This window comes from Panicum virgatum, chromosome 2N (assembly GCF_016808335.1).
Source record: "Panicum virgatum strain AP13 chromosome 2N, P.virgatum_v5, whole genome shotgun sequence".
Classification (NCBI taxonomy): domain Eukaryota; kingdom Viridiplantae; phylum Streptophyta; class Magnoliopsida; order Poales; family Poaceae; genus Panicum; species Panicum virgatum.
The window spans coordinates 67,394,173-67,415,612 of record NC_053146.1 but is presented as its reverse complement, the minus strand read 5'-3'; the positions used below and the strand labels follow the sequence as shown (position 1 = coordinate 67,415,612).

The 21,440-nt window shown below is 49.5% G+C and overlaps 2 protein-coding genes and 1 pseudogene across 3 annotated transcripts; 1 reads left to right on the top strand and 2 right to left on the bottom strand.

Moving 5' to 3' along the window:
• Positions 1–3,346: 3,346 nt before the first annotated feature.
• Positions 3,347–7,577, top strand: LOC120662015. Of its 2 annotated transcripts, none has more exons than XM_039941065.1 (4): positions 3,347–4,434; positions 6,526–6,733; positions 6,816–6,945; positions 7,070–7,577. In XM_039941065.1, the coding sequence occupies exons 1-4, from the start codon at positions 3,671–3,673 to the stop codon at positions 7,306–7,308; spliced, it is 1,341 nt and encodes a 446-aa protein (XP_039796999.1). In that variant the 5' UTR covers positions 3,347–3,670; the 3' UTR covers positions 7,309–7,577. The 2 variants fall into 2 exon arrangements, with proteins under 2 accessions (XP_039796999.1, XP_039796998.1); XM_039941064.1 differs by having other exon boundaries at positions 3,356–4,434; positions 7,062–7,577.
• Positions 7,578–8,337: 760 nt separating this feature from the next.
• LOC120662014 (NADH dehydrogenase [ubiquinone] flavoprotein 1, mitochondrial) lies at positions 8,338–12,177 on the bottom strand. The gene is made up of 2 exons (XM_039941063.1): positions 11,923–12,177; positions 8,338–10,062 (listed from the first exon to the last, which is right to left on the bottom strand). The coding sequence occupies exons 1-2, from the start codon at positions 11,974–11,976 to the stop codon at positions 8,602–8,604; spliced, it is 1,515 nt and encodes a 504-aa protein (XP_039796997.1). The 5' UTR covers positions 11,977–12,177; the 3' UTR covers positions 8,338–8,601.
• Positions 12,178–13,896: 1,719 nt separating this feature from the next.
• Positions 13,897–15,749, bottom strand: LOC120659024 (annotated as a pseudogene).
• Positions 15,750–21,440: the final 5,691 nt, after the last annotated feature.

Below are 21,440 nucleotides of genomic sequence, written 5' to 3'. Positions count from 1 at the left end.
AGCTGCTCGATCGGTCAGGCACGCCGCGTTCTTGTTCTCGGTCAGCGCCGGGACCTTGAGCGAGGATCTGTAGCTGTTGATGCCTTTGAGAGAAGCTGAGCATCGTTGCCTGGAACACAGGGAGTTTCAGTATCAAGAAAACGATGCAGAACTTGTAAGTTGATGTTTATGCTGCCAGCCCCATCACAGTGATGATGCACTCGCAAAACAAGGCCGAATGGCCTCCTCTCCAAAGCAAAGTTAACTAATTTAATTTATCTAGTGAATAGTGATGCCGACGAATCACCAAGCAGCACGCAAACCACAGGCACAAACACCTGACAAACGGAGGACACTGGGTGAGGGACAGGGCGACAACTTGTGAAATAAAAAAAAGATTAGCATTTTGTTTTTGGAAGGAAGATTATTAGCATCTCTGTTTCCAAAAGGAATGGAAGATTCAGTAGCATCTTTGGTTGGAACTGGTTGCATCAAAGGCATTAACAATGTTTCCAGTGAACCTGATCCACAGAATAATCTTTGGTTGGGGGATTAAGTAGACTTTTTTTTAGCAAATGGATTAAGTAGACCTGATCCACGACATTATATACTCCTAATGTTGGTCTACCGCCCCTGATTTGACACATGCATGCGTCCCTCAAATCTGGCCGGCTGTGCTGCTGATATGACGCTCCCCTAAAAAAATACTGATATGATGCTGAGATATGACAGCGAACCGGCTCGCCAATGATTCAGAACAATCTGTGCTAGTAGTACTGTGGCGAGCTGACGCTGACCCGTGTTGGGGTTCACAATGCCCTTGTCACCGCATGACGACTGGATGGCAAGGTCCTGAACAATATCATCAGAGCATTGAGCTAGCAGGCGATTTTCAGTGCGGCTCCCTCTGAATTTCCTCTCTCTGAAACCGAGTGCGTTCTGATGATGCACACTGGTCACACCCAATCCGATCCCACGATTCAACAATGGATGCTGCCGCGAGTCGCGACGGCGTCGGTGGTGGTGTGGTGGACGGTGGGGGCGGCTGGCCGCAGTCTGCCCCTCGCCCGGGTGGCGAAGTGACGCGATTGCGCGAGACCGTCCACGCAGGCCACCAACGTGAATCGCTCGCCTTTTAGTAGGTAATGCCTTGCCGTTGCCGGCGGCGCCCTTTCCTGACGCCGTCGTAGGCTAGCTTCTCCACATGCTCGCCTCGTCCCGTCCCGCTTGTCATCTTCCTCCTGTCCGCCGCGCGCATCGTTTTCGCCATGACGAGACGACCTCGAGACAATGCATCGCGAGGTCCTTTCGCTTTCGCTAGCTGTTCCTCCGCTTTTCTCCCCCCACGGCCGCCCTGCTTGCCTTTCGTCTGCCGGGTCTTTTGCGCGCTGCCGAATCCATTAGAAATATATCCATCGCCATGATCCGGTGCAGAAAGCTAAGCCTGCGGAGTTAATTATGACGAGTCGATCGACATGGGAGAAGCCGCTCTGAAGCCTGGAAGGGTTGCGTCGGCTCGATGATTGGCAGCACTGACGAACTGAACTTCAATCCTTCGCTCCTGATTATGTCTGAAAAGGGGTCAATCCATCGATCTAATAAGTACTCGGTTTCGCTCGAAAGCAGCAGAAGCGAAGTCCAGCTTGGAAAGCGAGCCTCGGTGAGTTCCACGGGATTCAAAGACGCCGACGAACAACGACCAAACCTTGCCTCCAAAGAAATGCAAAAGACAACGAGGTTGCAATGAGGCTTTTGTAAACTACTGGCCCCGATGCTCCGGGAAAGACGAGGCAAAAGGTCGTGTGACCTCTGACCCGGCCACGGCACCTACCGGCCATGCAAAGCTGCGGAGGGAGATCGGAACGCGGCGGCAAGCTTTGCGTTTGCTTCAGAGAAACCGGTGGCGGGTGGTTGAGGTCAACGTCAGCGTCAGCCCCGGCCGGCCCTGAGGCTGTGAGGCTCCAGCATGAAAGTTCTAGGAACTGGGCTGCTGCTGCAACGCCTTGGCGGCCGCTGGATTTTCACCTGGCAGTTATTCCAGAAACGACTGGGCGAGTAGAGTAGAGTACTGGACCTGTCAGAGACCACGGTCCTTGGAGCTCAGCGAGATCGCCTCCGAGATCAGCTGGTGTCAGCGTCAGGCGCGGCGCTAACCGCCTCCGGAAATGACGACGACATCGAAGGCGGCCGGTCGAGCTCGCCGGCCGGTAGGTCCGGCCCGTCCCGTCCCGTCCCCGACGACGACAGATGCATGCCAGCGTCTTCTCTGCTCGTGACCGGCGTGATCTGTTCGTCCGTTGGCACGGCGGTTCTCGTGACTGGAGAAAAGGCCGGCCGGCAGGCGTGTCGTGCAGTAGCAGGGGGTACGGGGATCGGCAGCGTCCGGAACTGATCGAAAGCGGCAGCCCGGTGCGTGTGGGTTTCTGCACGTCCGTTTGGAAGGGGGTTGTCGTGATGATGGATGGGAGTGGGTTCTGGTGCTCGTGGTGTGTGGGGGTGGTTGGAGTTGGAGACTTGGGAGTCGGAGGCGCCAGTTGTGTTGTGCGATTGATCGCCCCCGCCCCTTCCAAAAAGAGCGTGGCAGCCGGCCGGGCTGCGCAGCTGGTGGTGGGCTCCGGGCATTATCCTCTGACCTGACCTCGACGCAACCTTGGCGCAAAACAATACGATCGAATGGCTTTGTAAGAACCGGCCCAGGATAACGGGTACTCTAATCACACCTGCTAAATAACTCTCTTGTGCTTTCGTCCTCGCTTCGCGCAAAAGGTTCGAACCGGAGTTACTAGCTCCCTCTCTACTTTCAATTTGGGACTAGCTACAGTAGCCCGCGAGAGTATGGCTCTGATACCCCTGTAACGACCCGGCCCAAGATAACGGCTAAGATCTACTCTATATATTGAGTAAACCACACCTGCTAAATAACTCTCTTGCGCTTTCGTCCTCGCTTCGCGCAAAAAATTCGAACCGGAGTTACTAGCTTTCCAGGGACCGGCTATTTAAACTGGTTCGGCTCTCTCTCTCTCTTACTTACAGTTTGGGAGCGGAGCTGAGCGCCGCGGCGCTACAGTAGCTTGCGCTACAGTAACCCGCGCAGCCCAGTCGGCCCGTGGGCCGTGACAGGCTTGGCCCCAGGACCCGTGACGTGGTGTTCGGACGCGTGCAGCCAAGCTAAACACACGTGGAGCGGCTCTGGCCACCATCGTATAGTATGCCATTTCCTCTTTCAGATCCGTAGCGTGACGACGTATAGTAGCAGTAGAATACGCCGAGATACCATGGTCCATGGAGAGGTAGGTGCGCCGCGCGCATGGGTACAAGAAACGGCAGCGCCACACCAAGCAAGCAGCCAGATCGATCGATCGATCCATCCATCTCGCAGGCGCCGGCCGACCCGCGAGGGTACACGCACACGAATGGTAGCCCGCCAGGGGGAGGAAGAGAGAGAGAGAGAGAAAACAGGCGTTTCCCGTGTAACCACCGCGCGCGCGCTAGCCCGCGGCCGAAGCGAAACCGGAGCCGTCGGTGTCGCCGTGGCGTCTGATATATTACGGGGCGGCCGAGGCCCAAAAGCCACTGGGCGCGCCGGCGAGCGAGGCGAGGTAGCTGCTGCGCGGCTGCACCCAGCTCGTCGATCGCCGCGGCGCCGGCCGGCCGGCGGGCCAGGGGACGAACGCGACGCTAGCTGGGCCACATGCTGCGCCGCGTCCTCGACGGCTTCGACTGCCTGCACCCGCGCCGGCGGCGGCGGCGGCACGGTGGGGGCGCGGGCGCCGGGGCGGTGCCGGCGGCCAAGGCGCGCGTCGCCGTGCGCCGGTTCGGCGGCTCCAGCACGGCCGCGCCGTGTAGCGGTGTCGTCAGCAGCAACGGCGGCGCCGCGGCGGCGGCGGGCGGGGCAGGGCGGGAGGTGACGATCCGCGTGGCGACGTTCAACGCGGCCATGTTCTCCATGGCGCCCGCGGTGGCCGCCGAGCCGGCAGCGGGGGTTGGGGCGGAGCGAGGCGCCGGGCTCTCGCTCCCCGGCAGCCCGGGCAGCGGGCGGCGGCCCAAGGGCATCCTCAAGGCGCAGGCGGCGGCGAGCCTGGCGCGGTCGCCGAGCAAGGCGCGCGTGTCCATCAACCTCCAGGACAACGAGATCTCCCTGGAGCGGAGCCGGCTCTGGCGCGGCAAGAGGCAGCCACCGCCGCCGCCGAGGCGGGAGGCGGAGGCGGCGGCGGCCCCGCGGCGGCGGAGCGTGGAGGAGGTGCTGCGCGAGGCGGGCGCCGACATCATCGGGCTGCAGAACGTGCGCGCGGAGGAGGAGCGCGGGATGCGGCCGCTGTCGGAGCTCGCCGAGGGCCTGGGCATGCGCTACGTCTTCGCCGAGAGCTGGGCGCCCGAGTACGGCAACGCCGTGCTCTCCCGCTGGCCCATCAAGCGCTGGAAGGCGCACCGCGTCGCCGACCAATCCGACTTCCGGTCAGTCCCCGCCTCCCCCCTCCCCATCACTGCACTGTCCTAAGCTTACCAACCAGCTCCTGCATGCGCTTCAATGGAGTTCCCACGCTCAGGAATTCCATTTACCACGCACAACAAACAAGCAGTAATTAATCTCCACTAATTTCACATTAAACATTCGGCACGCGCACTACCGCATTCTAAATAAAGCTGGTTGAATGTTGAATCATCTCTCGATCGTTTCAGTTTCACTACTCGTTGGGGCCTGTCAGTTTCTGAAGCCGTCAGAAAATAGGAGTAGCGCACAGCACCAACATGGGATTCAGAGCTGGATTAGTGCCCCGTCCTGTCGCAGCCTGATTGTTCTATCCAGTTCTCGACGCCCTCGCTGTAACAATCAAATAACACCCCGTACCACTTTGCCCGACCGCCCCCCGTGACGCGTGACACATCACGTGTCAGAGCCAGCCCCACCATGCCAGTGTCTCGAACTCGTCGGCACTGCCTGTCGCCACACACACAGAGAGAGAGAGAGAGAGAGAGAGAGAGAGAGGAATGGCAGCCGTCATCAGCCGTAGGAGAAGCTGCTGCTGCCGGTTCCAGTCGAACAGTAACTGCCCCAAGCGCCGCCATGTTGCATTGCGTTGTCTTGTAACTGAACTGGTAACCCCGCAAAGCTCTTGTCCAATTTCTGTGGAGTACTCATCACCTAGCTAGCTTTACCTGCCCACCGATTAGTGAGGTGCATAATGGTGACGGCTTGGGGGTTTGGAGCGTTTAGTTCCAGGCGCGGCGCTACGGACAAGCGGCAAGATGCTTACGGAGTAAGTATGGCGGATAACATGCTGAATTCCAGCTGCTACCGGGCTAGAAAAAAGGATTAGGTGAGCTGCCCCCATTGTCACAACCTGAAAACCACAGGGATCGGCGAAGCTTTTGCGGGTCCCCATAATCCAAAGGCAAATGCGCGTCTCGGACCAGCGTCCCCACAGCTTTTATATCAACCCTAGCTTTAGCCCTACAGCCTACTGGACTAGGAACAGTAGCAATGGCAACGCTGATTATCATCGGAAAGGATTAGATAGACGCCACCGGTGCAGACGGTTAGAGTGTTAGGTGCTCGCTACTCACTAGATGCTGCAGGTGCTGGTGTGTTGAAGGGAAGGGGAAGCAAGCGAGAGGTAGAAGAAGGCATCTTCGTGACAGCGTTGGGATCATTGGAGAAAGGGGAAGTTTTTGCCGTCCTGTGAGCGATCTCGCTGCGGCCGAGTGGTCGCCGTCAGGGAACTGGTAGCTGGGCAGGGCCTTTCTGGGCGAGACAACTCCCTGGGCAAGGGCCTCCGGATAGGAACCCCCGTTGCCCATGCGAGGAGCCGGAAGGAGTTATTGCGGAACGCTTGTTTGCAAGTTATAAATTAATAATGGCCGGAACAGTGTCTGCATCCCCCCCCCCCCCGATCCGTTATAAATGGCTAGCTGTCCAACTTCGAACAATCTTGATTTTCCAACGATATATTGATACGCATATACTCTTAAGTACTGATTGGCGAGATTATATATAATGGGATTTACTCTTTTAAAGTGACTTAAATTTTGTATTTGCGTAAGTCACCCAACCGTTGGATCCCATCCAGAATCAATCTGTGTGTCTTGTTTTGTTTTTGTTTTTGTTTTATTTTGTTTTTTATATATAAGTTGCTCTTTCGATAATGCATTAGAGTTTAGAAATGTAGATAGAGTTTTGAAACTGTAGTAATCTTGGATTTTCCATTAAAAAAACACATCAAGATTCTTCAACAGTAATGCTACCTTCCTGTCGTGTGAAGAATCCTTTCAGGGACCATAGGCATAATAAGGCATAAACTACTCGTGCTGCACAATTTATGGTCACACAGAAAACTGTCACCCGTCACCTCTGTACGGATGAGCTTCCGAAGCAGCAAGCGAACTTCGCCGAAAGCAACATGGCGATCGTTCCCTCGCTGTCCGAGCATAAATGACCTGCCCCCGGAACGTGATCCGCGATCATTTTCCCTGTTGATTCGAGTGATTGACAGATAGTTTCCTTTCCGAAAGGAACTGAGCGAGCGCGATGCGCGTGGTTGGTTGCAGGAACGTGCTGCGCGCCACGATCGAGGTGCCGGAGGCTGGGGAGATCAACTTCCACTGCACGCACCTCGACCACCTCGACGAGGGGTGGAGGATGAAGCAGGTGGACGCGATCATCCGCTCCGGCGACGGGCCGCACATCCTCGCCGGCGGCCTCAACGCGCTCGACGGCACCGACTACTCCGCCGAGCGCTGGGAGGACATCGTCAAGGTGAGACATTGTCGTGCTCAGCGATCATGTGATGTTCTTGCGACCGAGATGGATGTTGTGACCATTACCGACGGCTTTGCAGTACTACGAGGAGATCGGCAAGCCGACGCCGAAAGTGGAGGTGATGAAGTACCTCAAGGGGAAGCAGTACGTCGACGCCAAGGACTTTGCCGGAGAATGCGAAGCTGTCGTGGTTGTGGCCAAAGGGCAAGGTAGATCTAAGACAATCTCAGTTCAGTTACTTTGTGAAATGTACCTGAACCTCCCTTCAGTTCCGTCTGTTTCATTTTCTGTTATCTGAACATACCTTGTGATGGATGGGTTTCAGACGTGCAGGGGACTTGCAAGTACGGCACGAGGGTGGACTACATCCTGGCATCGCCAAACTCCCCCTACAAGTTCGTGCCTGGATCCTACACGGTCATCTCTTCCAAAGGAACATCGGATCATCACATCGTCAGGGTCGATGTAACCATACCTCAGATCAAAGAAAACGACACCGAAACCGTGAACCGCAAACAGAGAGTAGTCAGGGCGAACAAGAGGAGCTCAAGAAAAGGGATATGGGGTGCTAAATGATTTTTTATTTTTGTTGGGTCTTAGTTCTTTGGATTCTTTTTCTTTTGCCGGGTGATGTGGGTTGCTTGGAATTGTGTATACAGCTATGGTCGTTGGAGTAAGTCTGAAGAAGCCAGGTTGCGATGGCTGCTGTTGTGTGTGACCAAGAAGTGGAAGCAACGTATTTTAGCCAGGTTCCCCTTCTGTTGGTTGCCGTCTTTGCGTATGTTGCTAGATTCAAAGTGACTTCAGGTGGAAGTTCTCTAATGTTGAAGGCATTGCAGCACACCTGATTGCCGTAAAAGTGAACTGCTTGCATTAGCAGTAGTAAGTTATACTTCACGGCTCCAACTTCATAGGAAAATGATTCATCTTATTTTCAAAAGAAAAGGTATATTCTCTAAATATGTCTGAAAATAATGCATCGACCAAGAGAAGCTGGAGCCTGGAACAGGTTTGGCGTCATCGTCAGGCAAAAACAGTTACTATGGCTCATAATCTTTTCGAGGGTATATATATCCAGGCCGAACAGGGCCCAGGATGTCACCATGCTCAAAAAGCACTTTGTTTTCAGACTACTGGCAATAGCCCATTCAGCATTTCTTTTTTTTCTTTTTTCTTTTTGGTTCCCACTTCGCTCCAGCTCAGATATCTTAAGCGAGAAAACTCTGTAAGGTCACCAGCATGCTCTATCCCATAGCCTGTCTGATCCTGACAACAACTGAATACGATACGCTGTAGGAGCTGATGGACACACCTACAGCTAACAGTGGTATAACCCACCAGGTCAGGATCGTGTGCATCAGTGCATGTTAATACCGCAACCAGCCAACCACCCCTCAACGACAGGCCATGGAACGTGCATGGCCGGGGCACTGGTCACATCATGGTTGCATGCCGCATGCCATGCAGGTGAATGAGTGATGCTGGTGTATTAGATGCAAATATAAGTCCCATGATTTCAAACACCTAGCTCAAATTACGAGATCATCCTATCATAACCATAGTTCAATACTAAGAGACAAAATAATTGAGAGAAAAACAGGTAGACATACACATCCACAATAACATTATGATGGATCATGTGGCATACACGGTAAAATGATCACGTTTGTTTTGTTTCTACTTTGAAACCCTTATCTAGTCCATCAAAATTCACCAGCTGCTTGAGCGCATCAAATAAACATCCATGTGAAGGTTTAAAGAAATCAAGAAAGCTGCATTTCCTTACATACAAATGAGCTCCTCCAGTTCGCATTATTTAAGTAAAGAAATCAGGAAACTAGTACAGGGGCGACATTGCTGGCGTATCAAGCAGAAGCCGCCAGCAGCTCCCTTTCAGCTCGCTCACGGATCCTCCTTTCCAACTCCGGCCTGAAGTGCCTGATAAGCCCCTGCACAGGCCATGCTGCAGCATCCCCAAGGGCACAGATAGTATGTCCTTCGATTTGCTTTGTGACCTCCTGAAGCATATCGATTTCCTCCAGCTTCGCATTACCAACCTTGAGCCTCTCCATGATCATCCACAGCCAGGGTGTTCCCTCCCTGCAAGGCGTGCACTGCCCGCAACTCTCATGCTTGTAGAAGTATGACAGCCTAGCAATTGCATCAACAACATCCGTAGATTTGTCCATCACGATGACCGCTGCAGTACCCAATCCAGACTGCACAGCCTTCAGTGCATCATAGTCCATCAACACATCATCACATATGTGTTTTGGTAAAAGGGGAACAGATGAACCACCAGGAATAACTGCAAGCAGGTTGTCCCATCCTCCCCTCACACCTCCACAGTGCCTCTCGAGCAACTCCTTCAGAGGTATGCTCATTTCCTCCTCCACGGTGCAAGGTTTGTTCACATGCCCTGAGATGCAGAAGAGTTTGGTTCCAGAGTTGTTCTTGCGCCCAAAGCTTGCAAACCATTCTGGACCACGCCGAAGAATTGTTGGGGATACAGCCACAGTTTCAACATTTGTCACAGTAGTGGGGCAGCCATAAAGCCCTGCATTGGCTGGGAAAGGCGGCTTCAGCCTAGGTTTGCCCTGCTTCCCTTCAAGGCTCTCCAGTAGGGCAGTCTCTTCACCACAGATGTACGCACCAGCACCAAAATGAATATGCACATCAAAATCATAACCAGATCCGCAAGCATTCTTACCAAGAAGTCCAGCTGCATATGCTTCCTGCCGGGCTTTCTCAAGGTTGAGACGCTCGTTCACGTATTCACCTCTAATGTAGATGTAAGCAGCGGATGCCCTCATTCCAACTCCAGCAATAAGGCATCCTTCCAGAAGTTTGTGGGGGTCATGACGCATGATTTCTCTATCTTTGCAAGTTCCGGGCTCACTCTCATCAGCATTAACAACAAGATATGAAGGACGTCCATCTGAAACCTTGGGCATAAAGGACCATTTGAGACCAGAGGGGAAACCTGCACCTCCACGTCCCCGAAGGCCTGATTTCTTCATTTCATTAACTATCCAGTCTGCCCCCTTAATCACCAAATCCTTGGTCCTATGCCAGTCACCCCTCTTCATTGCACCTTTCAGAAAAGGGTCATGCAGACCATAGAGGTTAGTAAAAATGCGGTCTTCATCTTTGAGGCCACCGAAGTGAGTCTTCTCTGGAGGGGGAGGTGGTGGTGGAGGCTGTGGTGTGCTTGATGTAGTAGCAGCCTGGGTACTAAATGATCTGCTAGCAGGGCAAAGGCCAGCACCATTGAGAGAACGAGCAGGCTGTGCCCTTGATAATGAATGAAAATACTCAATTGCAGCCTGAAAAGAAAATTAAAAGTTAGGGCCATGCCAATGAATCATAATTCAACGGTACACAATTAATAAAAACACAAGTGCTTCTACACTCTCCACAAATAAATATATCCATAGATAGTTTAATTTCCCGAGTGACCAAACTGGTGTTGGTATTTGATAAAATGGGACACCATGATGAAGGTGTGACAATGAAATCATAATTTTTATACTGGTGCCTCCAGTATATGTAGTGTGGAGTAAATTGAAAGAAGAAGAAAAATCACAAAGTGGTTAAAAAGGGGGCGCCATAGCAAAAAATTACCATTTTCTACATGGAGTGGCTGTTCATGAATCAGGAGAAAACGGACAGGAAACAGTGAAATTCATTGTAAGATTTCAAGATCTCAGGTGTTCCGTACAAGAAATGAAGGTGCAACCATGCCACATGACATCTGATTATGTTTATATACTTAGGGGTTACATTATGTCTACCAGGTGCCAACAAAGGCCTGACAACCAATTCAATAAAAATCTACAGATACAAAATACAACTTCTCGGTCATTACAAATAAGCATTTTAAATGATCCTACAAGTCTATCCCAACATATTTATCCACATAAGAGGTAACAACCTTCACTATCTGCTACATACTAGATGAGTTTCTGAGGCATAGCCCAAAGTTATGAATGAAATACTAACAACAAAAAAAGATGGATTAAGACATGAAAGTTTTTTTGCTTCCAGAACCAGTGGCCAGTCTAAGGATGCGAAACTATCATCTTCAAGTTCAACTTAGTATGGCATTCTCAGTTATTCCTAGAGGTTTAACCAATACCTGACCAAGGTTAGCAAGACGTACAAATGATAGAGCACGTTATGCAAATTTAACACCCGAGCAGAGACAAGCGATACGTGCTCGTCAGAGATTGCTATATGCAAATATGACATCTGAGCAAAAGCAAGCAAAAAAAAGCATGCCGTGTGAAAAGACGCAATGCTCTGAGTAAAAAATCTATCGCCATGATAAATCCTTTGTACAACTCATCTGATTCAGATTAAAAAAAATTGTATAAAATATGTTTATTTTTTATAACATTCTAAAGCATTAAGGTATGCACTTAAAAATTTGCTCACGTTCATATGTTGTGCTACTTATATCTAATCCTCGTGAATCTGTTGCAACGTACGTGTATACTTGCTATTATGTAGATCTATTATATTACCCGTAGCAACGCACGGGCACTATGCTATTGAAGAACAAAAATAGCAAATAACAAAGGAATGCACACACAGGACATAGGTGTAGTCATCGCTTGGATTTTGGATCAAGAGTAAGCATTAGCAAAAATTTCCATCAGCAATGGCATAGGCAAAGTAGAATAGCATGCTCAGGTTCGGACTCTGAGTTCACAATTGAACATGTCATGGTCCAGTGGAAGCGATTTACAACATTGGCCGACTAATCATGAACTAACATTGAAATATATCCTCTTGAAATCTGAATCAGCAGTGTCTCCCAGAAAAAAAGGGAAGAGCTCCACTGTTCCACTTCAAGCGCCCCAGCACCCCAGAAAAAAGAGGAAAAAAATGCTGCCTCCACTCTCCACTCCAAGCCCTACCTCAACCTTTCGCCCACTTCCAATCACTAGTAATCTAGCACGCCGCTACACGGGAAGAGATTCATTTGGTCGCCATGTGCAAATACAGCAGCTGTTGGAACCCTCCCCCACCCTCCACGGCTGAAACCTACAACCCTCTGAGAGTCTGAGGATACGACTTAAACGCCCTCCCGCGGTCCGACTCTCGCGCCGGATTTCACATCTCCCGGCAGTGGGATCCAACCGGGGGATATGGGTGGATACAGAGGACAGAGGGGATCGAACCTTGCGGTCGGGGGAGATCTCGGCCGATCTGAGGAGCGCCCGTCGAAGCGCCATCTCCGCCTCCGCCTCGCCTGCTCCGCTCAAGTCGAAGGTGCCTGTTGGTCTGGTCGGATTGGGGGAGATCGGGGAGGGGAAGAGAGAGGAGGGGCGTGGGAGAGAGAGAGAGACGGAGAGGAGCGGCTGCGTGGGCGAGCTCCGGACCAGAAGGGGATGCGCGGGGTGAGTCCTGCACACGCACGCAGACACGAACCGCAGCCGCGTGTTTGGGGCGTTTTTTTTTCATTTTTATATTTTTTAAAATCGTTTTTTTACAAAAATATATTTTCGGTTTCACAATTTACAGATTTATACCCCTGCCGCCCCCCGTCGGGCGGCCGGGCCCCCCTCAGGGCGGTAGGGGCTTATTAAAAGCCCCTACCGCCCGGCAGGGGGCGGCAGGCTCCCCCAATATAAAAGCCGAGATCTCCCACCTACATTTGCAGCAAACAACATCCATAGAGAGGAAAAGGAGAGACGTGGGGTGAGGGAGAGAGTTGCAACAGCGAAGCCCTGCCGGATTTTGGATCCGAACCGCAGTTAACTAATATTTCTCAACTTTGTCATTCTAATTTTTTGTATTTTAATTCTATAATTAGTGTTTTTTATAATTGTAACCGCTTAGGGTTCGAATTAGTAGTTATAATTGAAGTCGTACCATGGTTTTAGAAACTAGTTTAATTAAAATTAAGTCTTTGGATGGCCAGATATGTCGAGCAAGGTGGAGCCACAAAATACCACATAACATATTACATTTATAAAAGACTCCGCCTTGCTCCACATATCTGGCCATCCAAAGACTTAATTTTAATTAAACCAGATTATAAAATCATGTTACGGCTTCAATTATAACTACTAATCCGAACCCTAAACGGTTACAATTATAAAAAACACTAATTATAGAATTAAAAATACAAAAAAATAGAATGATAAAGTTGAGAAATATTGGTTACCTGCAGTTCGGATCCAAAATCCGGCAGGGCTTCGCTGTTGCAACTCCCTCCCTCACCCTACGTCTCTCATTTTTCCCTCTATGGATGTTGTTTGCTGTAAATGCAGGTGGGGGACCTCGGCTTTTATATTGGAGGGTGAGCCTGCCGCCCCCTGCCAGGCGGTAGGCGGTAGGGGCCAGGGGTATAAATCTGTAAATTGTGAAACCGAAAATATATTTCTGTAAAAAACGATTTTGAAAAATATAAAAATGAAAAAAAACACCGTGCTTGGGCCTGGGCCGACCGACGGATTGGTTTCGGTCTGGTGGTCTGGCATACCAAAGCCCAATGGGTCCATAGGCTACGGCTTCGTAATGTGGGCTTTGGACTGGAAAGGAAAAATGATCAATTATATATTTAAAGTTTCAAAAGGAAATATAAGGATTCTCAGATTAAAAAAACTTTGCGCTGGTCTCATGTGGTTTTTTAGAAACATTGTGCTGTAATGTTGCCGAATCTTTCATGCGCTCGTTTCTGTATCTCTTGGTATGGAAAAAATAGCAATTTTTCCTTCGGATTATATTAGGGGTGTTAAATAGTAATTTTTAGATGCTCCTCCAACTCTCTTGAATTTAAATTTTTATAATTTTTTTAAAAATCTGATTTTATTTTTTTCGGATAAAAATGAGATTTTATTTTGAAAAAGTAATACAAAATTTAAATTAAATAGGGTTGGAGAGGCACTTAAGAGTCATAAATTAACACCCCTAGATTATATGGAAAATGCACACCCACACGCTACATATACCACCGCAGGAACGCAAAGCATACGCATGCTGTAAATAAAAGCGAGCTAGGATTGAACCCAACTCGCCAAAAGGATGTTCAAATGGATAAAAATCGTAGAAAATTGAAACGCGGCAAATTAAATAAATTGAAGTTCTTGACCGCTACTGGGATTTTGGAGAAAATAGATGAATAGATGCATGTAGCAGCCAGGTAGGTGTGTGCCAAAAAAACATCACATGTATTGATCGCCATATGTCCACACCGCACGAGCACGTACAAATAAATACCAAATTAAGCAACAACACTATACAAATGATGCAATCATGCAAAACAGATGCTCGCAAAACCAATCGAGCTGGCTCCAAGGTCGACCGACCCCTACTGCGACGCCGGCGGGCTCGTCTCGGGCGGGTAACCGATGCCGTGGCGCATGGAGGGGAACACGATGAAGACAACGCCGGAGACGGCGCCGACGACGATGGGCAGCGCCATGACCACCTTCTTCTGCTGTTCCTTGAGCGACGGGTAGAAGCACGCCACCGTGTTGGCGTCGGCGAGCAGCGCCACCGCCGCGAACACGGCCACGGCGAAGGCCGCGTGCACGAAGTCGGAGAACCGCAGCCGGCACTTGGAGAAGTCCGTCCCCCCGGCGGCGGCGGCGGCGCCGCTTTCGGCGAAGGGAAGGAGGCCCCGGGGCGTCACGAGGCCGTACTTGACCTTGCCGTCGGCGCCCACGTAGCTGTCGGTGAAGGTGGAGAAGGCGCAGAAGAAGCCGCAGAGCCCGATGAGGATCCCCGTGGCGATCTTGTACCCGACGTGGCACTCGCCGGCGTTGGTCACGATCGGGTTGAGCACCTGGTACACGATCACCGTCGCCGTGGGCAGCAGCTTGAGCACGTCGCCGATGCCCTTGAACGTCGCGTCCTCCGTGCGCCCCACGGTCGTCGTGCCCATCTAGCTCGGCCTGGTCGGCTGCGGTTGCTCCAGATGCTTTCTTCGGCTCACCCTCTTTGATGCCTTCTTCCATTCGCTTGCTCCTAGTCCTATCCTTCCTTACGCACTACTGCACTAGAGTATGTAGGCTGCTGCTTTGTATCTGCTTATTATTGCACCGCCGTGTTGTATTTATAGGCAATTTGCTTGGGTGTAAATGAAAACTAAACCCATGTGAAATACTTGTTTTAATTAGGTCGTCGTTGAATTGCTTGGGGAGAAGAGAATAGTGGAGTACCTTGATTTGACTGTAATGCGATAACGATGAAATTAGTTAGGTCGTCGTTGCTTGGGGACAACAGTATCTTGATGTGGGTGCTGTAAAAGTACAGTACATATTTCAAGAAAAATATTTGATCCACACAATAAGCAAGTAGATTTATAACGATCTTGACGTGGATGCAGGTATAGTTTGTTCCTATATTCATACGATGGTTTGTGCTTTGCTTGTTGTCGACTGAACTTGACTATATAAACTGGCTTTTGTGTATCAACTGTTCAACTTGAACTCGGTTATTATTACTCCGGATTGGCCGAGAGTTTCTTGCGAGGATGGACGAGAGAAATGGTTGTGTTAATTTATCGCTGGCCTCGCTGGTGATTAATTGTTTAGCTGATGTTGTGTGGCTGCATGCATATCTACTCAAGTGGCAGTTGACCCTGTGTACGCGATACTATACTATCTTAATGACGGTGATTTGGAAGTTAATCTGGAAACCATGCATTCGGTCGTTAGATGCCTGTAATGGCCAACTGGGATTTCTGAACCATTGCTCCTCGCTTCTGATTTTCTCAAAAGGATGCGTTTTTTATTTCCTGTATCCCGCAGCTAGTATAGCAGCTGAAAACATACTCCATTTGCGGTAAGAATGCAAGTGGGTACCTAAAAGTAGTTTTTGGTTGACTAATTAATTACAATGGCATGATATACTAATTCATTTGCCCTGCCAAAGTATTTGTGTAGAATACTATTCTAGTTCATTTTATCAACTTTCTGGGTTGCTTGTAAGGAAAATGGTCACATTAGGCCATTGTTTTGTGATTTTAGTGATTGAGTAGCAACGCAATCAATGGGACTAATGAGTTTGTTAAGTGAACATTAATAGATCTCAGGGATGAAGTAAAAAGGCCAAGCAAGACAAAACACGAAGAAAGAACTCAAAGAAATGGTGAATTGGACGAGTTATGCAGAAGACAGTAGCACCGGATAAACCGGTGAGGCAGCACCGGTCTAACCGGCAGGCTTCGGATGCACCGGTGCTCTAGCACCGGAGCAATTTGCAAGTACGGTGCCAACATCATGTGACATCGGATGCACCGGTGATGCCAAGTTGAAGCGCCGGTACAAGCATCATGCTTTGTACCAGAGAGCATGTCAAGGGCCAAAAAGAAAGTTTCTTCAGCACCGGATACACCGGTGGTCACCAGAGTAATGCACCAGTGCATAGCCACGTCAGCTGCAAGGGAGAGAAGCTGCATCGGATGAACCGGTGACAAGGCACAGGTCTAACCGGTGATAGCCACGTCGGCTGTCAAAAGGCCAACGGCTACTGACGAGCCGTGAGTGCCCCCTCACCGGTCTATCCGGTGCCCTCGCAGAAAAGTGGCCAACAGCTCTTAACGGCTCTATGGACTTGGTGGCCTATATATATGGACTCGCCCGGCCATTTGAAGATTGTTGGAGTTACTACAAGCCTCATCCACATCCAAAAAACCCTCCAAGCCTACCCAAGTGCTCATTGATCAAATCCTTAGGTTTAACACTAGCTTTGTGATTGTAAGTGCTAGATTAGCTCTTGAGTGAGTGAGCAAGTAAGGTGCTGTGTCTTGTGACTGGTTCTTGAGTGAACCAACAAAAAGATTTTGGTGTGTCGGTCCCTTGGAACATTGGTGGCTCGCTGGCACGTCAATAATCCTCCGATTTGGTGTGAAGCGGCGTGGACGACCTTGTGCGGGGGACGTGGAGACCCCCATCCTTCGTGGACAAGCTTCTTAGTGGAAATCGGGATCAAGGTGACCGTGTGTCAGACCCGGGACAGCGGGACTGCTCATAGGCATAGAATGTTCTAGAGTAAGGGATAGCTCATGGATATACCTTACCTCTTTTATAACTACCCGAATAGGCGTAGAACTAGCTGCAGTACAAGGAAACTACCCGATCATGTTGTAGAAGGACTCCAACTGTACTCGGCTAGGACTTTCCATGTAACTCTGTCTCCCCGGATATATAAGGGCGGGCAGGGACCCCCTCGAAAGACATCTACACCTAAGACAATACAAACCACCACATAGGACGTAGGGTATTACGCAACTCGCGGCCCGAAACTGTCTAAATCTTTGTGTTACTTGCACCATCAAGTTCCAGAGCCGTCGATCCCTACCTATAAACCCTACTGCTAAGGGTATCCCTGAGCAGCCTTGGCGGTAAATACCGACACCGTGGTTGAGTCCGCGGAAGAGACTTGGTTACCGAGAATCAATACTCTTAGTGAGTGCTTCAACAACGTGAATGTAGGTGTGCCTTTGTGGAACCGAACCACGGGATAAACACCCGCGTTGAGAGTTTGCTTCCTCCTATCCCGCTCTTTACGTTTCCGCATTTCATACTAGCAATTCTTGTATGCCTTTACTTTCATAGAGTAGTTTCTTGATAGGAAAGACTATAGGTTGCTAAATTCTTTTGGGATAGGGATTTCACACTAGAACAACCATAGTTGCACATATAGATAGCATGTTTTAGTTTAATATTGTGTAATTTAGTCGGAGCCATATGTCTAGATTTTAAGTTGTCTAATTTACCACCTCCCCTTCTTAGACTAGAGCACGATCCGATAACTGTCATTGCTCTAATAACTCAAAATGTATATAACTTGCATTTCTAATTGACTCGCTTGGTACAGTCAGAGACGCATCTATCTTGTTAAATCCAGCAGATACTCTATATCTATGGAACGTATTTTTCAGCGTGACATAACCGAGGTTAGGCAATCTTGTAAGGAACTTTCAGTTCAGAAAACTCAATCAGTCGGGTGACCCGAAACGCCCATGATTCGGAGCTCGGATGGATGCTAGTCCTCGCCGGATCTCCAGGCCGTTGCCTTCCGGTGTCATCACGACGTCTCGGCGCGCGCTGGCGAACGAGACGGGACGACGAGAAGCATATCAGAGGGTATCGCCACGCGTCAGGCGCGTCAGGAGACTCGATCGGCACGGCGAATCACCGGGAGCTATTATCACTGTGTTTGTGGAGCTGAAGACTGGAGTTGAAATAGTGTGAAAGAAAAATACTGTTGAGTTGGCTGGAATTGGAGTTGGTGATTGGAGTGGTGTGAGAAAAATATTGTTGGCTGGAGCTAGAGCTGGCTGCCGAACGGAGTGTTTGTTTCCGTCCCCGCGCACCGGTCGGAGTAGGGGTGGGCATTCGGTATATTCGGGTATTTCGGTTCGGTCTATTCGGGTTTTGCGAATTTCGGGTTTCAAAAAATGAGAACCAAAATTTTAAAGACAAAATTAGGAACCGAACCCAAATAGACCAAATATTTCGGTTCGGTCTATTCGGTCCACCGAATTAACCGAATAATAAACACACCCTCATCTTCCATCAAAATATATGCAATGAATAGTTAAATAGAAGTACGAGTAATAGCGATAAGTAACTATGAAAAAATAGCATAATGAAATAGACATACAAATATTAAGATGAGATAACAACTATTAGCTAATAAGTTCAAAAATCACATAAGATATCATGGCATATCAAGAGTTTGAATGAATTTCGGGTTATTCGGTCTATTCGGGTTTTGGAGGCTAGGAACCGAACCCTAACCCGTACCCCGAATTAAACCATAAGTGTGGACCGAACCCGAACCCGAGAACCCGAATAGACCGACATTTCGGTCTATTCGGTTCGGTTTTTTCGGGTTTTAAATGCCCACCCCTAGGTCGGAGGAGAGCCGGCGGGTGGCTACCGGCCTCGCCGTAGCGAGAGGATGAAGCTTTGAAGCAACCGGAATGACCGAAGCGCTGCAAGTTGCATGCAATGCAAGGGGAGCTTGACCCTGAAGAGGCGGTGCGGGTTTACCGGCGGCGGCGTCTCTTATCCCGCAGTGGCCAGTGGGCCAAATCCCACCTCGTGTAAGATTGATGTGGCCCGCCTTCTTGATTGGCGCCCAGCCCACTGTTCTCGGACCAGACCCAGGAAGGTCTTGTCTGGGAGAGTTCGGAGCCTGCTCTGCCTTTGAGCCCAGACATCCACGTTTATCTATCCTCTTCTAATTTGCCGGCTGCTTCATCTTTCATGGAAATCGAGAAAGGAAAATAGGCCACTCCTCTCCACTCAAAAAAGAAGAAGGAATCATGCCACTGCCCACTGCTCTGTCATAGCTTTGCGTCTAGCTATATAAAGAACAGGTGTCGTCAAGCACTCAAGCTGATGACAGTAGTGATATGTGTCTTGACTCAATATTTGAGGCCTAGGCTAGGCTAGGCTAAAAAACCTCAGGGCTCCAGCTGAATTTCAATGCCCGCTATATGCAATGACAGTACCTTTTCCTTTAGAGATACAGTAGCCATTCCTATCCAATTGCTTAATTGCACATAGGGAACTTGCTACATCATTTATATTTTTTTTGTACTTACCAATCTTCTTATATGATGGATGCAAGAAGCAACAGTGCCTCACTTGCATATAGGGGTGGTAAAGGGTTCGAGATTTTGAACTAGAAAATCTAAGGACGGACCCTAAAAGGATCGGGCTCTAATCTTATGCAATTTTGAGCTAAATAATTTAATGGCTTTGTTGGGCTGTGAAGAGACCACTACGGCCATGGCCCATTACCACCCCTACTTGCATACGTCTTACCTTCCATCAGCACCTAACGAGTGCTCTTTATTCTCATACTTAGCCATAGGTTCGTCAAACAAGAAGAAGAAGCCGCAACAGCCAAGAGTGTCAATAAAGCTTCATGCGATGCATACCAGATTGTCAAATAATAGACTATGGATGATAGCATAACTGTTTTTCAATAAAGAACTTTCTTAAATCAAGTTGATAAAGAACCATCTAAATCCTGAAAGAAAAAACAAATCAGGTGTTACAATTTGGATTGTGCCCCGATACCTTGTTACTCAACTAAACTCAATATTTCACTCTTTACCTATGCATACATGTATTCAACCATCAGCCATTTAGCATTCTTTTTAAAAAGAGAAGGGATACATTAGCAAGCCTTGCAAAAAGAAGCTACGCAAAACTAGAAGAAGAAGAGTTTTTGACAGACAAACAAGATCAAATAGTGAGCTGTTCTATGCTATAACCATTGAGGCAGGCGCTTGGGTTTAGTCGAGGTTCACTCATTTGAACCCGTTGCTAGTAGCTTTAGGTCAGAGCTCTGGTCGCACCATGATCACAATGTGATTTATTGAGATGTACATCTTTGGCGAGTTGCCGGCATTGGCTAGTCGTTGTTTTCCTCTCAATAAAATACACGTTTAGACGCGTTCTCTAAAAAGAAAGAAGAACAAGAAATTCCTCAGCATTAATATGGGCAAATCGAAAGGACACCACTGCAAAATTGCATGAATTTCTGTACCTTTTGGCCAAATTTTACCAAGGCCCTGTTTAGTTCCCACCCCACAAACCCCGTAAACGCAAAAAAACGTAATATCGAATGTTTCGACACATGCACTAAATAAAGTCTATTTACAAAACTTTTTGCATAGATGGCTGTAAATCGCGAGATGAATCTAATGAGCCTACTTAATCTATGATTTGCAACAGTGATGCTACAGTAACCATTCGCTAATTATGGATTAATCATGAATTATTTAGCATCGTTAGATTCGTCTCGCGATTTACAACCCATTTGTACAAAAAGTTTTTTAAATAGACTTTATTTAGTACTTCAAATTAGTAAGATTTTTTCGCAAAATTTTTTGCGTTCCAACCGGTCCAAACCCACTGCTTAACTCTTCGACAGCAAGCCAGCCACTGGTTCAGATTAGACCTGGGCATGGGCTGCCCGACCCGACAGACCCGACCCAACCCGCTCGAAAATAGCCCGACCCGACCCGACCCAAAGAGTTTGATGGGCGGGCTCGGGTCAAAATTTTTGACCCGGTATGACTGACGGGCCGGGCACGGGCTAAAAATTTTGACCAGAAACCCGAAAAACCCGAAGGAACCCGACATTTTACATAGGCCCGGCCCGACCCGACCCGACCCGAACCCGACCCAACCCGACTGGCTGTCGGGTCGGGTGCGGGCTCAATTTTACGGCCCGGCCACCGGGTTGGGTCGGGCACGGGCCGCTAGAAACAACACCAGGCTTTTTTTGGCCCGACCCGAACCCTACCCGGCCCGGAGGATGTCTAGTTCAGATCAAGGTTTTAAATAGCCGGCTATAGCTTCCGCTATAGACGGCTATAGCTTCTAGAAAGACCAAACGCTATGACAATTAGCCCGCTAAAGCCGGCTATAGCCTGCTAAATGCCGGCTATAACCCGCTAAACACCGTAGCGGCAGCTCTGCCGCTAAACATCTTAGCCGGCGATTCAAACCTCAGATCCAGCAGTCACGAATGAACCGACGTGGAGTTGACCCGTCTCAACCCAACCCAAGCACAGCCGCGCCGTTCCTCGAGCTGAAGCGACCGAGCGCGTCCTCGTATAACTCGAGGCCCCATCGCCTTCGTCCTCCTCCCTCCCCCCCTCCCCTTCCCCCTCCAAACCCTCGGCTCGCTCGCTAGCGCGAGACAGACCACTCCCCCC

What these genes read in the sequence shown, in the direction of transcription:
- LOC120662015 (XM_039941064.1), top strand. Translation starts at nt 3,671, where the DNA reads ATGCTGCGCCGCGTCCTCGACGGCTTCGACTGCCTGCACCCGCGCCGG. An exon ending in GCCGACCAATCCGACTTCCG is followed by an intron (nt 4,435 to 6,525) that starts GTCAGTCCCCGC and finishes GGTTGGTTGCAG; the next exon opens with GAACGTGCTGCGCGCCACGA. An exon ending in GCTGGGAGGACATCGTCAAG is followed by an intron (nt 6,734 to 6,815) that starts GTGAGACATTGT and finishes ACGGCTTTGCAG; the next exon opens with TACTACGAGGAGATCGGCAA.
- LOC120662014 (XM_039941063.1), bottom strand. Translation starts at nt 11,976, where the DNA reads ATGGCGCTTCGACGGGCGCTCCTCAGATCGGCCGAGATCTCCCCCGAC. An exon ending in AGATCTCCCCCGACCGCAAG is followed by an intron (nt 10,063 to 11,922) that starts GTTCGATCCCCT and finishes TTTTCTTTTCAG; the next exon opens with GCTGCAATTGAGTATTTTCA.